The sequence below is a fragment of the Silurus meridionalis genome, chromosome 15, assembly GCF_014805685.1.
Source record: "Silurus meridionalis isolate SWU-2019-XX chromosome 15, ASM1480568v1, whole genome shotgun sequence".
Classification (NCBI taxonomy): domain Eukaryota; kingdom Metazoa; phylum Chordata; class Actinopteri; order Siluriformes; family Siluridae; genus Silurus; species Silurus meridionalis.
In genome coordinates, this window is record NC_060898.1 from 3,627,590 (window position 1) to 3,641,458 (window position 13,869).

The 13,869-nt window shown below is 35.3% G+C and overlaps 2 protein-coding genes across 2 annotated transcripts; one reads left to right on the forward strand and one right to left on the reverse strand.

Annotated features, from left to right (window-relative positions):
* Positions 1 to 4,483: 4,483 nt before the first annotated feature.
* rfesd (Rieske (Fe-S) domain containing) lies at positions 4,484 to 9,065 on the reverse strand. The gene is made up of 5 exons (XM_046868243.1): positions 8,991 to 9,065; positions 8,826 to 8,864; positions 7,738 to 7,940; positions 5,116 to 5,150; positions 4,484 to 4,999 (listed from the first exon to the last, which is right to left on the reverse strand). The coding sequence occupies exons 3-5, from the start codon at positions 7,895 to 7,897 to the stop codon at positions 4,703 to 4,705; spliced, it is 492 nt and encodes a 163-aa protein (XP_046724199.1). The 5' UTR covers positions 7,898 to 7,940; positions 8,826 to 8,864; positions 8,991 to 9,065; the 3' UTR covers positions 4,484 to 4,702.
* A 1,763-nt stretch (positions 9,066 to 10,828) lies between these two features.
* On the forward strand, positions 10,829 to 13,314 carry nudt2 (nudix (nucleoside diphosphate linked moiety X)-type motif 2). The gene is made up of 3 exons (XM_046867719.1): positions 10,829 to 10,972; positions 12,326 to 12,452; positions 12,800 to 13,314. Exons 2-3 carry the CDS (start codon positions 12,329 to 12,331, stop codon positions 13,120 to 13,122), a joined length of 447 nt encoding a protein of 148 aa, XP_046723675.1. The 5' UTR covers positions 10,829 to 10,972; positions 12,326 to 12,328; the 3' UTR covers positions 13,123 to 13,314.
* The last annotated feature ends 555 nt before the right edge of the window (positions 13,315 to 13,869 follow it).

Below are 13,869 nucleotides of genomic sequence, written 5' to 3' on the forward strand. Positions count from 1 at the left end.
ATCTGCCTCTTTCACACCAACTACCTGCATGTCTTCCCTCACCACATCCATGAACCTCCTCCTTGGCCTTCCTCTTTTCCTCCTTCGTGGTGGCTTCATCCTCAGCATTCTTCTACCAATAACTTCTCTATAATTATTTATAAATGAGATCATTGTAAGTCGCTCTGGATAAGAGCCAAAAGCAGTGTGAAATGTAATGTGAACATAAATGTGTTTTGTCAGCACATTTCATGTTTTCTTCCATCATTTGCTGTTTGGGAGCAAAAAAACAACAAAAAAAGCTTTGTCCACAAACCGTGTACTGTTCCAGCCAGGATGCCATTTGGAGGCCCAAGAAGGTAAACATGAACTATTTGCACTAGTGAGCATTGGTTCACACTTGGGCTGGGAGAAAATGAACATCTACAAGAGTAAATCCAAATAGTTCCTTTGTGAGCTTGTTCAGAGCTTAAGGGTACAAAAATAATTCAGATGGTGTATTTTGGATTGCAATGTTTCATCTGCCTCAAAAGAATGGATTCATCCAAAAAGTTCAAGGTCGAAGCGTACTGAATTTTTGGCAATGCATGAAAATAGGGTTAGAGAATATGCTGAATAACTGAACCACCGGTCACAAGTCACCATTATAAATGTAACTAGACATAAACAATACATAAACCATGTTAGTTGAAAATTAACTAGCTTTCGTTACTGTTCAAATCTAAAAATAGATCTGAGTGCAAAAGCACACTGTACAAACAAACTGGATTTTGATTGTTTGATTAATTACATAAATGCACAGTGACACGTGACTACATAACATTTTACCATTTAGCAAAACCATTAACATTCTTATTCAGAGGAACATTCTTTGGGTATCAGGAGGTTTGAAAAACGTTCCTCTAGAGAAACGAAACATCTGGTGCAAGCCTGGTTGGTCATATCGTTATTGTTTTAGTTAATAAAACAAAACAGGCACCACCCTAAAATTCTTATAGAACAAATCTAATAAGAATATTATCCAATATTATACCCAAAATAAGAACTGTTTGCAAAAAAAATCAGAAAAGATAAACCAAATGTTAATGTAAGGTAAATTACAGATTTTGAATGAATAAGAGTGCCTTTTTGATGAGGATTCATGTTTAATGTTTATTCAACAGTTTGTTCCTGCTAAGCGATCCAAATGCATTTGAAAGTCATGAGCAGTTAGTTAGATTTGATGAACAATGCACTGCATCTGTAATTAGAATTGATAGGCCTTTTAGTGGTCACTTTTAGGAGAGCATAAAGGGTTAGTGTGAAGAGTGGCCTGATTTCTGCATCAGAGCACATTCGCGTCCTTCTCACAGCGTTCCCCAACCCACTAAACTCTCCCACTCCACAGGAAGAAAAAAAAGGCCATTATCACTCAAACTGTGCTTGGAATTATTCACTGTTGGGTTGCAGGATAGGAAATCCAGCACAACCAGAACAAGAAATTAATCATAGTTTTTTTGACTCAATAATACAAATCAATGTCCCTGGTTGTTAACCAGCATAAAGAGAAATCAATGATACATTCCATTTCCAATGTATTACATATGAGCCGGTGTCACTTTTTGGCTGAGAGGAGTAAAAGACTGCTTTTGCGGACCATCTGACTCAAGCTTTTATGTGTTGTCAGAACTGAGATGTTTAATGTTCACCATTTAAGTTACCATATTAGTCCAAACATGTCTGGCCAAAGTCTTCTGAGACTAATGAACATTTAAATGTTCGGGCATGGAGGAGTTGGTGTTGAATCTATAATGTTCTCAGATGTTGAGCTAATTTATAAGTTGCTCAGGAGCACCTGGTTCCACAACTCCAGCTGACTGGTCTGTAGAAAGAACATTACTCATAATCACACACTCATGATATTTCTCACGCTCTGGTGTTTGTAAAGATTTAATGATTTATATCACATTGGTGTCACCCAAATGAGGATGGGTTCCTCTTTGAGTCTGGAAGTAGTGGACATTAACAAAGTAAATGTAATGCATTCCTGTACTTAAGTAACTTTTTTACACATCTGTACTTTACTGATGTATTTTTATTTGAGGTGACTTTTACTTTAGCGTCACTACATTTCAAATATCTTACTGTTTACTCAAATACATTTTGCAAAATCAGTCGTTTATTTTTATTTATGAGTGGATAAAAACTTGTCAAAAACTCGTCAAGCATACAGCAAGCCATCAATCAGGGTAGAGCGCGAGCTCTGTTTTTAACTTATTTTCATTGGTATCTACTGACCACGAACATACAGTTCAGCATGCAGAATATTAAGAGAGGAATAATTGATGGAAGAATCTCCAGACTCGAACTTGTGTCGAACCCGTGGGCTTTTTTGCGCAATTTTTTTTTAAATAGTTGAAAAGAAGGTTTTGAGGTTAATGATAATATGAATAAATATAAATGAGTGTTTGACTCATTAATATCAATCTATAAATAGATGAATGTGCTAAGAGTAAGCAATGTGACAATAATAATAATAGGAACATTATAGCCATAATAAATCATAGTTCTTTGGATATTTGGACTTTGGTCATATTTTACAGAGTGTATCTCTACTTTAACATAAGTACATGGTTTGTGTACTTCTTCCACCATTGGAGTCTGGTTCCTCTCAAGGTTTCTTCCTCATACCATCTAAGGGATTTTTTTCTTGCCACAGTCTTTTATAATTCCTACGTTCTGTAAAAGCTGCCTTTGAAACAGTCAATTGTGAAAACCACTATAGAGATAAAACAAAATTCAATTCATTTGAACTTTTTTTTCCTGAAATACTCAAACCAGACCTACTGAGACCAGCAACCATGTCATTGTCAAGCAAATGAGACCAATTTTTACCCATCCTGATGTTTGATGTGAACATTAACTGAAACTCATGGCCAGTATTTGCATGATTTTACGCATTAAACTACTGCTACATGATTGGCTGATTGGAAACTTGTATTAAATGAACCTATGGTGAGTATAAATGTATACAGGTGGTCCCCGAGTTACAATGGATTGTACGATTTTTCGATCTTACAATGAAGATAGCAATACGACAAAATTGTAAAAATATAAAAAATTTCACGCAACAGGCACATGCAGTAGCGCAGTTGGGATGAGCATATCTCTCGCCCTGTGAGATGCCGCAGGCAGTCGACGGCGTAAAGGTGTTTAGGTGTTAGTGTGTATTTTTTTTCTGTTTCAAACAAATCAGCAGAAAATGAAAATGATAAATCAGCATGAAGCAGGAAAGACTGTCACGGTCGTAGCACCATCTTCGACTTACGATATTTTTGACTTACGATGGGGTCTTCGTAACGTATCTCCATCGTAAGTAAAGGACGACCTGTATTACTTTTTATAAGTGCACTGTAAATCTTTTCAAAATAAATGACTAACTGTAAAGCCAATACATTCTTCTCTGTGAATATTTTGGAAGTTATTGCACCAGTGTCTTGAGTCCCATCGATAAAATACGGACCCAAGAGCATGGCGTCGCTGGAAGGAACGCTACAGTGCAAAAGACTTTGTGAAGGTGAAAGACTAGGATTTGATACTAAAATATATCACTCGTGGAATCGCTCAGTCTGGAACCAAGTAGCAATCAGAATAAAACTGGACTGTGTCCTTGAGTTTCTCCTTGTGCTGTTCGACAGTGTATCTCTGTACCGAACACCAGAAATAAAAGCGATTCCTTCACTCAAAATTTATTAAATAATTCACCCTGGAACAGATGTTGATGTTAAACATACACACGTTATGTAAGAAGCTGTGACACACGATTACTTCAAGAACACAGTTGAGTAGCTCAGAATGGTGACTGGGAATAGAGTTTGCAAGAAGTCATTACAAGTTCCTGGAATAGAAATGAAGTATTTTGAGCTTGAAAAAAGTGGCAGATTCATATTTACCTCTCGTGGCTAATTACTCTTATTATCCTAGGATGACATTATTGATGAATAGAAGTTTACTGCCAGGAGATGTTTGTTTGGCATTTTTAAAAGAAGCGTGTTTTTCTAAAAGAAAAAAAGAGGCTACCTAGGGTGTTAATTTCGCAAACGCTCAATACTACTTCATTTATCCATGTTGTTTATATGTGCTTCTTCTCCAAACTGTAACCACAAAGCTGGAGGCACACAATTGTATAGGATGTCTAAATTTTCTCCTTACTTCAACTAGAAGATCCAAACCTGTTCCAGCATGACAATGACCCTGTGCACAAAACCAGCTCCATAAAGATATGCTTTACATGTGTTGGAGTGGAAGATCTCCTGCTGTAGAGTTCTGACATCAACCCTACTGAACACTTTCGGAATAAATATGAATGCTGACTGCACTCCAGGTCTTCTCACCTCACCTACATCGGTACCTGATTTTACTAATGGCCTTGTAGGTGAATGACCACAAATATTCACAAGTAAAATACAAATTCTAGTGGAACGTCTTCCAGAAGAGTGGAGGTTATTATAAGAGCAAATGGGAATAAATGTAGAATGAGATGTTCAGAAATGACATAGAATTCTTATAGTACACAAATGTTTGTTCATAAAGTGTATCTGAATGCTTAAAGAGTGCCAACAATCTTTAAAAAAAAAAGAGAAAAAAATCTATAAAATAGCTAGCATTCAATATCTGTTTTTTTTTCCTCACACATTTTCTTCATGCATTTCAAAACTTTCCTCTCATTGGTTGATCCAGTCAATTAGCTTTTTGCTGATTTATTCGTCTCTAAATCCATCTCTAGCTTTAGATCTGCTCTGCCCTTTTCAGACTGATAATAGTCCGACTCGATCCACCCGGGGGTTTCAGACAGTGTCAAGAAGACTTTCCCGTCCACCTCGGTCACCTTGTGCACTCGTTGCTTTATGCCTTTAGACTTCCAGCATGGTGGCTTGTCTTTCTCTTTTGGATTAGTGGCATTGTAAATGCCTTCGCCATTTTTCAGGCTGATCTTGTACTTGTGTTTGGGGCACACGATGCAAAGCCTGTTGTCCAGTTCCTGTGTTATAAAAAAAAATTTATGAATTCTTTATTAAAACACAAATTCTAAATGAACCATTCTGACTTGATTAGATTTTGACATTTAAAAGTAACCTATGCTCATTAAAAACTCACCTCAATATCTCCATTCAGCAAAGAGCCGCCTGCATCTGTTAAGAAGAGAGAAATATGAATTAAAAAGACAAAGACCATGTGTATTTTTGAGGTCTGACATACCAAAAACTCTAAACCAATGCCTGATTGCTGAAATATTTATTAATACTGGAACCATTGGAACTCATATGGTGGACACATCAACAGGTGCCCAAACCTTTTTCTATGAAGGGAAAATATTGTGCCATACCAAAATGTATTTGTATTAAAATGTAAATGGCATTTTCCCCCCTCATTTATGATTTCATAATATTTAAAAGTAGATAAATAGAAAACATGATTCTGTAATCTACTCAACTAATGTAGCTTTGTTTTCAAAGTTTTCTAGTTCAGTAAAATTGATAGTACAATGAAAACTATGTTTTCTCCTAAAACTATGTTTTCAATCTCATGTATAAAACAATAGAGTTCAATACAGCTATTCATGCTCTAAACAATACTTATCAAAATGGGCAAAATTCACTTCTGTACATTTAATTTCGATTCATATTTTTACAGCTTAACAATACAAGTAAATATGTTAAATTAGAAACAAAAATCTGAGTCAGTGGCTTTTTTTTTTTTTATCTCATATATAGCATTGTGGGCCAAATCAAGGTTACCATGGGCCAATTCTTGCTTACAGACCCTAGTTTGGGCAACTTTGGTCTAATAATAAACATATTTCAGAAAACATGTGTTGTTTAATATCTATATTTATTCTTATCTAGGTTTACAATTAATGGAACTAAAAATAGTCCATTAAATAGTCCATTAGTCCATAAAGAAGTCACAACTTGCCTTTATTAATAAATTATAAACACTTAATCATTAGCGAACAACTGTGGTATATGAGAAACTAACCACTTCTGGATTTTTTCTCACGTAATGCTTACAAATGTACAGATAATAACATTATAAAAACATCTGTAAGTGTTCTGCAGTATTCCTAAAACTATCCCCAACAGTAATTACATCTGTGAGAAGTTTGCACGGGTTTATATTAGGTTATAAAATATGAAAAGGGAAAAAAAGAGAAAAAATATATAGATATCAGGGAGACTCTGAAGGCTTGCACTTTTCTCTAAAAAATGAAAACACCTCAGCTGGGTTCCCAAGAGCCTCTATTCACGGTCTTCTCTTTTCACTTTGCCTCTAAGCCTCGAAAAACATTTAAAAAATGTTTCTTTCCATAACACACCTTGGACCTGAGGGTGACCTAGGGTGACCCAATATTGTGGTATAGCATGCAGAAACATCCTTAAGGCTCTAGTGATTAACAAAACCATCTGTCAAAAAATTTGTCATACAGTAAACCTTATGAGAACAACCTCATAAATAAGTACTCATAAGTACTCAAAAGCGAAATCTACAGTATTTTACTTTAAAACAAAAATCTGTCTTTTAAAGTTAAAAAAATAGGCAAAGATTTGATGGTTATTTCTTAAGAACAGGTTGAGAACAATATTTTGGATTTCCATTTGCATCTTACTGATGTTTCTCAACATGCTCAAAACAGTGGAGATGATCGTGGACTTCAGGAGAAATCCCCCAGCACTCCCCCCACTCACCAGCATGAACAGCAATGTAACAACAGTGGAGCCATTCAGGTTTCTGGGTACCACCATCTCTCAGGACCTGAAGTGGGACAATAACATTGACTCCAATGCTAAAAAGGCCCAGCAGAGGTTGTACTTCCTTCGTCAACTGAGGAAATTCAACCTGGTACAGGAACTGCTGAAAGAATCCTACTCGGTCATCATTGAGTCTGTCCTGTGTAGATCTATAATTGTCTGGTTTGGTTCGGCTACCAAATCAGACATCAAGAGACTACAGGTCAGGTGCAGGTCAGGACTACTGAGAAGATTATTGGTGCCCCACTGCCCAATCTTCAGGATCTTTACTCATCCAGAGTGGAGAAAAGAGCTAAGAAAATCACTTTGCACCCTATACACCTTCTGGTTCAACTTTTTTCAGAAGTCTATACTCAGCATAAACACTTAAAATATTCATAACTACACATTGTCCATTATGTAAATAACATCTGTACATTTATTTAAACACTATTTTTACTCTTTATATATTACATTATTTAATTGTCTGGTTTACTATTGTGTTTCATTATGTCTGTACTTCTCCTGCACTGGAAGCTCCTGCTGCCAAGTCAAATTCCTTGTGTGTGTAAACATACTTGGTAATAAAGATATTTCTGATTCTGATTCGGATCAAAATGTACTTATTTTGCTTATTAAAGTAACACCGACTTGGAATTATAGGATTTTTTTTCTTATCCACTCACCCTCAATTTATATTCTAATCTCGTTCAAGCTGAAACACACAATTCTACAGGGAGCAACATGTATATATATATATATATATATATATATATATATATATATATATATATATATATATATATACACACACACACACACACACACACACACACATATATATACACACAGTATAGGTCGGTGTAAAGCATTCAACTCATTCATTGTTCATTAAAATTTTTCTTTAGATTTGGGTTCATTCCATTAATTAGGGAGTAAGAAATAGTATGGTGATACAAATATGAGAATTTTTACTTTAAGATGTACTCACGATAGCAATGCTGGTCCAAAGCATAGAAAACTCCCTCATGGTGAATGATAAGTAGGACCCTCTCACCCACGGTGATGCTCGTGCGTTTGGTCTCGATGAGGTCTTTCTTGTTCCCCACTAAAAACGGTTTCCCGGATTCGACAGTTTCCTCTTTGGACATGATGTCAGAGCGTCTGTTCAGAAGATCTCACCTATTTCTAACGCTTTTTCAGGAAAATTAGAAAAGGCATTCATAAACGTACATGTAGATTTTGTGTATTGCAATATAATGGAGTTCATGATTGAACGCTACACTACTTTACACTCTACACTACAATAATTTTCTCAAAACTCGAAGTTTTGCCAGATTTCATGGTTGCCTAGTACCTGGAATGCTCATATATTCATTTTTACCAGATATATATTATTTTTAGTGAGCGATGGAATGAGATAAAGAAGGATACGGCAGAGACTAGATTAGAGTTTACCTGAATTTAAATAAAATAGAGTTCCTACAAAGACATGAGGTATTTTCATTCACAACTGAAATAATCGACTTGACTAGTGCTTTGCGATCAATTATCCAAACACACTGAATTTACTTTCCACTTTCCATAGCAGTTCAGACTCCAAGCTCAGAGATTTGCAATGCACTTGATAGAAAAATCATAGAAAGATCATTTAATATAAATAATATAGTAATATAGGGTTTTTAAAATATGGTATATCATTGTGTTTAGTATTATTTGTAACAAAACAGCTCAAATTAAGTATGTATACATACAATAATAAACCACAAGCAACAAATATATACATATATAATATATTTTATATACATTATAATTTTTTATTTTTACAAGATGTTCTTATGAGAAGTTATTTATGGTGTTCACCTGGGAATAGAAGCAGTACAGGTAAAAAAAAAAGTAATCTTTATATTTTATTGAGGTTTTATCATTTTATATGTAAGTTTGAGCCTATAGATAGAATTAAGAAATAATGAGAAATCATACTTAATTGGAAGTAAAGAAAATGTACAGCAAAAAAAATTATTGGAAATTATTCTTGAATTTAAGAGTATGCAAATTCAATAGCAAAATAATACTTACATGTTGTAGCAAAGTGAAGACTGAAGTATTTTCCACACCCTGTTTAAAAGGAAAGATCTGAAATTTGCACGGCTTGAAAAATCAAAACAAAAATAATTTGCAGCATTGGTTAGAATTTTCTATTAATTAAGAATAATAGGTTCTTATTGGGTCTTGAGTTTTTACCTGTAACTGGTTCACTGCCTGTTGTATCACTGAAGGATGAATGTAAGTGGACCCTCGGCTGGTCTAAAGCAGCTGTTATCAGAGCAGCCTGGTGAAGAGCAGTTAGCCCTATCAGCTCTGCAGATCACCCTCCTTCGCCTGTCTGACGTAATCTTGCTTTAACACAGAGGGTTTAACACGTATGCACATCCAGAAAAATGTATACGCCATAATCTTGTGTGTATGTGTGCATTTTAGATCTATTATCCATTAAAATGTACAAGTTCTCTGTTTACTTTAAACTATTTTTTTATTTTGATTAATGCACCTTCAAATATAAGAAAATAACAGAAGTAAACATTGGCAAGCGAGGAGAAACTGGAATAAATCCATTGATTTTGGAGATGCTGCAGTATATCATGACATAAAGATTAGTTTGTACACTTTTACACATACGTTCCAACTTTCTCCTTTTGTACTTCAGATGCATTATTGTCTGATATCCATAACTGGCTTTACCCAAAGGTTTCCCATCTAAGAAATTTCACTGTGAAGGACATTATCTTTGACTTGTAATAAACAATAATTTTATAGATTTTATATACACAAATCGAAATACTTGAAAGTGAAACCAACGTTTTTTTGCATTTTATAATGAGTTTAATTCTTTCACAAAAGCCCCTAAAGTGATTTGAAAAAAAATGCAATTAATCTTTTGTCCTTAATTGAAAAATATGATTTAAAGAATAAACCATAGCCCTGTTTATTTTTATTACTATTATAAAATGTAATTTTATTATTATTACTATTATTATTATTATAAATTGTATTTATTTATCAATTTTTTTTCTTTTTCCCCTAAATATGTGTATATATTTGTATTTTCATGCACCTGTTCTGTGTATTGTAATATAAATTGTACTTGTTATTGCCACGTTGTTTGTATATGGTTAATTGCTTAATCAAAAATAAAATACATTAATAAAGAAATAAAGAAAAGAAAAGAAAAAGACTTTCTGTATATCTTGAATGACAGGTGTCTTGAACCCATGATTGGTAAGTTTTCAATTCATAAACTATACCTAAGATGTTTGGCGCTTCGTAGGAAAAGTTTGGGCACCTCAGAAATGAGCACTTCTTCAAGACATCAATTAGAAGTGAATAAGTAGTAATACTATTTCATAGCTTATAATAATAAATGTAACATTTCATGAAAGCATTGAGAGACAGTTGGTTTAGCTGGAAAATGGTATATGGGGGAAAAAAGTGCAGTTATATGTGTAACAAGTGAAATTTTCCTGCTTTGTTTATTAGTGTACTATAATTTTCACTGAACTAGAACTCCGAACATAAAACTGCATTAACTAGGCAGATGACCGATTTGTGTTTTCTATTTACTTTTAAATGATATGACATCATAAATGAGAGGCAAAATATGCCAACTTTAATTTTAATCTGTTTGGTACAATGGATCATTGATTTTTGGCCCTCCATCAAATACACACTTCTTCCAGGCATGAATTAAATCTGAATAAGTCATAATAATAATAATAATTAATAACTTATTTATTTTGGCATTTCATGAAAACATTATTAGGCAGCTGGTATCACTTTTTATTTATTATAGATAAAATGTAAAATGGTTTTATGATGAAAAATGGTGAATGGTGGAGAAAGTGAAACTTAAAGAAAACTTTCATGCTTTGCATCTTTTCTTAGACTTTTATCCACACAAATTTGCACACATTACAATCACACCATTAAAACACCATAATAAAAATTTTAAAATAATAAAGAAAAAAAAAAAGATACAATTTTGTATCTGACGACATATGCCACTCATTTGCGCATACGAGAGGAAATAAAGCACTGGTGCGCATCAACACATCACAGAATTTGCGCAGATGGCAGTTTCCAACCAGGAAGTAGATTTCCTAAACGCGTTTTAGTGCGTGAACTAGGAAATCTGTGTATCGGATCTAATTCATTGACTCTGCTTTGACGTAAGTAAACTAACATATAGTCATATATTCCCAAAACGAGACTATGAGTACACCAGATCTTAAATACTAATGAGCAAAATAGACCAGTGTCCAGCTATGCAAAATGTTTGTTTACAGGAGTCTGTATGAATAAACAATAGTCTGATGAGTTATAATTCAAGATCCATTTAGTGTGAGATGTTTTCTTGTAGTATATTTGGGTTTGCAAGAGATCTTGACAGATCAGATTCACCCTCAGCAGCCTAGAAGCAGCTTTATTTGACAGGCAACGGTTTGATTGACTTGTCATTGAGAAAAGGCTTTTGATTGTTATAAAGTAGTACAAAAGATCTGAAGGTAGATTTAAGGATCTATAGGATCTCTATGCCCAAGCCAGGACCAACCCATTAGAGATGGGACCCATGCGAGAGAAACCTTGCGAGGAACCAAACTCAAAAGGAGCCCATCCTCTTCTTGGTGACCCATATTACAAAAGTGAAACAACATTAATGATAAGTGTGATGAAAGGAAAAACCTATGCAAGCATACTGTGAATAAAGCAGCGTTGTGGTATATATAAATAGATAAGATGTTTTACTGATTGGAAGGTCATAGGTTCAAATCCCAGCATCTCCAAGCTGTTACTGCTGGGCCGTTGAGCAAGACCCTTAATCCTCAATTGCTTAGCTGTATAAGTGTCTGCAAAAATGCCATAAATATAAGATGTAATGTAATGCCAATTTTCCCAGGTATATTTCTACAGTATCCTGGTGAGAGGTTTCAACTTTATATTGGTTTATGATGATCCATATCCAATGATGTTCAGTTCAGGCAACCCACTGTTTTTATTTTTCCAGGACATGATTTCTACCTGTAACATGTAGTTTTATTGCTAACAAATCTACAAATGTGCTGAAAAGATCTCCAGTTGAATGACTTTTTACCTGCTCTGTGGGAGTTCATGTTGGCTAAGTAACATAGTATGTCATTTAAGGTAAGTGGTTTAAGAGAAAGACAGACAGACTGAGAGGCAGACAGACAGACTTTATTGATCCCACAAGGCACAAGATAAAGAATAACCCACTGGAAGAGGCAGGTTTTTAAGGCAGTTAAATATTTCTTTAAACTGTTGAAAGAAGGTCAATCATATTCTTTGTGGCATATTCCTGGGCTTCATAAACCAAAAAACACATCATATTCAACATCCAACTTCCCAGTAATCAGATAAATTTGGTATGGACTTCCTGGTCGGTCAAGGTTCACCTTCTTGCCGTTAGGGTTCAGGGATTTGAGGCTTTGTTTTTTGGGGAAAACACTTTCAATCCAGTGTGTGTATTTTCCTCCAAACAAATGATTAACAATGCTTTTCCTCAGATCATGACACTCCGAGCTTGTGGCTTTATAATCTTCCGCCGCCTGGTACAACATCCTTTCCCAGGGAACATCGAGTACCTCCTCCTTCAAACGTCTTATGGAGAACACCACTGGACTCCACCCAAAGGTTCCCCTTAATTCTTGTATGGTGAATTAATATGAGGGGAGTTCAAGTCAAACCGGGACATTTGAGTTTATACAACAAATTCCGATGAGAGGAAACTGAGTGGACACTGTTGTTTGCCATCTTGATTAGTGGTCTGTCCCGCGACATGTGCGCCACCTAGCAGTAACAGGCTTACCTGTAACATTAAAAGTCCCGGTTTGACTTGAACGCTCCTTGTAGATTGCTTTGGTTTTGGTCAGGCAGCTAGTGTTTTGTTTTTGTTTTGTTTTTTTATAATTATGAAATAAAAGAATGATAAAGTGACACTTTGTTTCTTCGACTCTTTATCTATCTGTTGTATCTTTTAGGTCACGTTGATCCTGGAGAGGACGACCTGACCACCGCATGGAGAGAGACCCAAGAGGAGGCGGGATTCAGTGAAGAGCACTTACGTGTGGTCGACGGCTTTCTGCAGAGTTTGCATTATCAAGTGCGGGGGAAGGAAAAGGAGGTCGTCTATTGGCTCGCGGAACTTCGTGAACCAGGCACGAAGGTCAAACTGTCGGACGAGCACCGAGACTACCGCTGGGCCAGGTTGGACGAGGCGTGCAGGCTGGCGAAGTATACGGATCTACAGGACACTCTTAAAAACGTGCAGCGCTTCTTGGAGAAGGCAGAAAAGAAACAGTAAATTCACATGAACTGTAAATAATGAACGTCAGCGTCAGGCCTGTTATTCATTTGCCCCTCACTATTATTCAAATACATTAATCATTTGTGGTAAAACACCCAAAAATTGTCTTAATGATGGTGTTTTATGTTGTTTTATCGAAGGTAAAAAAAAACTGCAAAAATCTAATAAAGTAATGCACTTTGTCAGAGATTTTGTGGTCTGCACCATACAGTAATTCTCTTTACCAGTCCAGAGTTTTTTAACGTTTTTTTAAGGCATGGCCAATTTTTGACATATAAAATAAAAACCCCACAGCACACAACCAACCAAAAGGTGTAACAGAAATAACACACTGTAGCCTAACAGAGTGCATATACAGTATATCATCTTTGTGTTGTTTTTTTTATACCTAAGAGGCCATGAATTATATTATTTTAATAGTTTTCTCGATATCTACTGAGCTACTGAGTAGAGCTACTGCTGCGCCACCATCATGGATACTTAATTAAAAAACGTATTAACTCGACATAAAAGTCGGTTCCTCGCGAACACGATATAACAAAAGTTGTTTTGTCGTGATCTCGACTATACAAGTTGTCTTATCGTGATCTTGAAAAACATTGTTTCCTTGTGATCTGTACTTAATTTTTCCCGTCCCCAGTTCAAGTAAATCCTAATAAAAGATAACCAATTTCACTTTCTTATGACTGGCACTCATACTAGGGCCTTCATCTGGCTCAGAATTTTGTCCAGGGCCCAGTTTGC

Coding starts and splice junctions, on each gene's coding strand:
- rfesd (XM_046868243.1), bottom strand. CDS start 7,897: ATGTCCAAAGAGGAAACTGTCGAATCCGGGAAACCGTTTTTAGTGGGG. Junction 5,151..7,737: donor TTTGGACCAGCATTGCTATC/GTGAGTACATCT, acceptor TCTTCTTAACAG/ATGCAGGCGGCTCTTTGCTG. Junction 5,000..5,115: donor TGCTGAATGGAGATATTGAG/GTGAGTTTTTAA, acceptor TTTATAACACAG/GAACTGGACAACAGGCTTTG.
- nudt2 (XM_046867719.1), top strand. CDS start 12,329: ATGACACTCCGAGCTTGTGGCTTTATAATCTTCCGCCGCCTGGTACAA. Junction 12,453..12,799: donor CCACTGGACTCCACCCAAAG/GTTCCCCTTAAT, acceptor TGTATCTTTTAG/GTCACGTTGATCCTGGAGAG.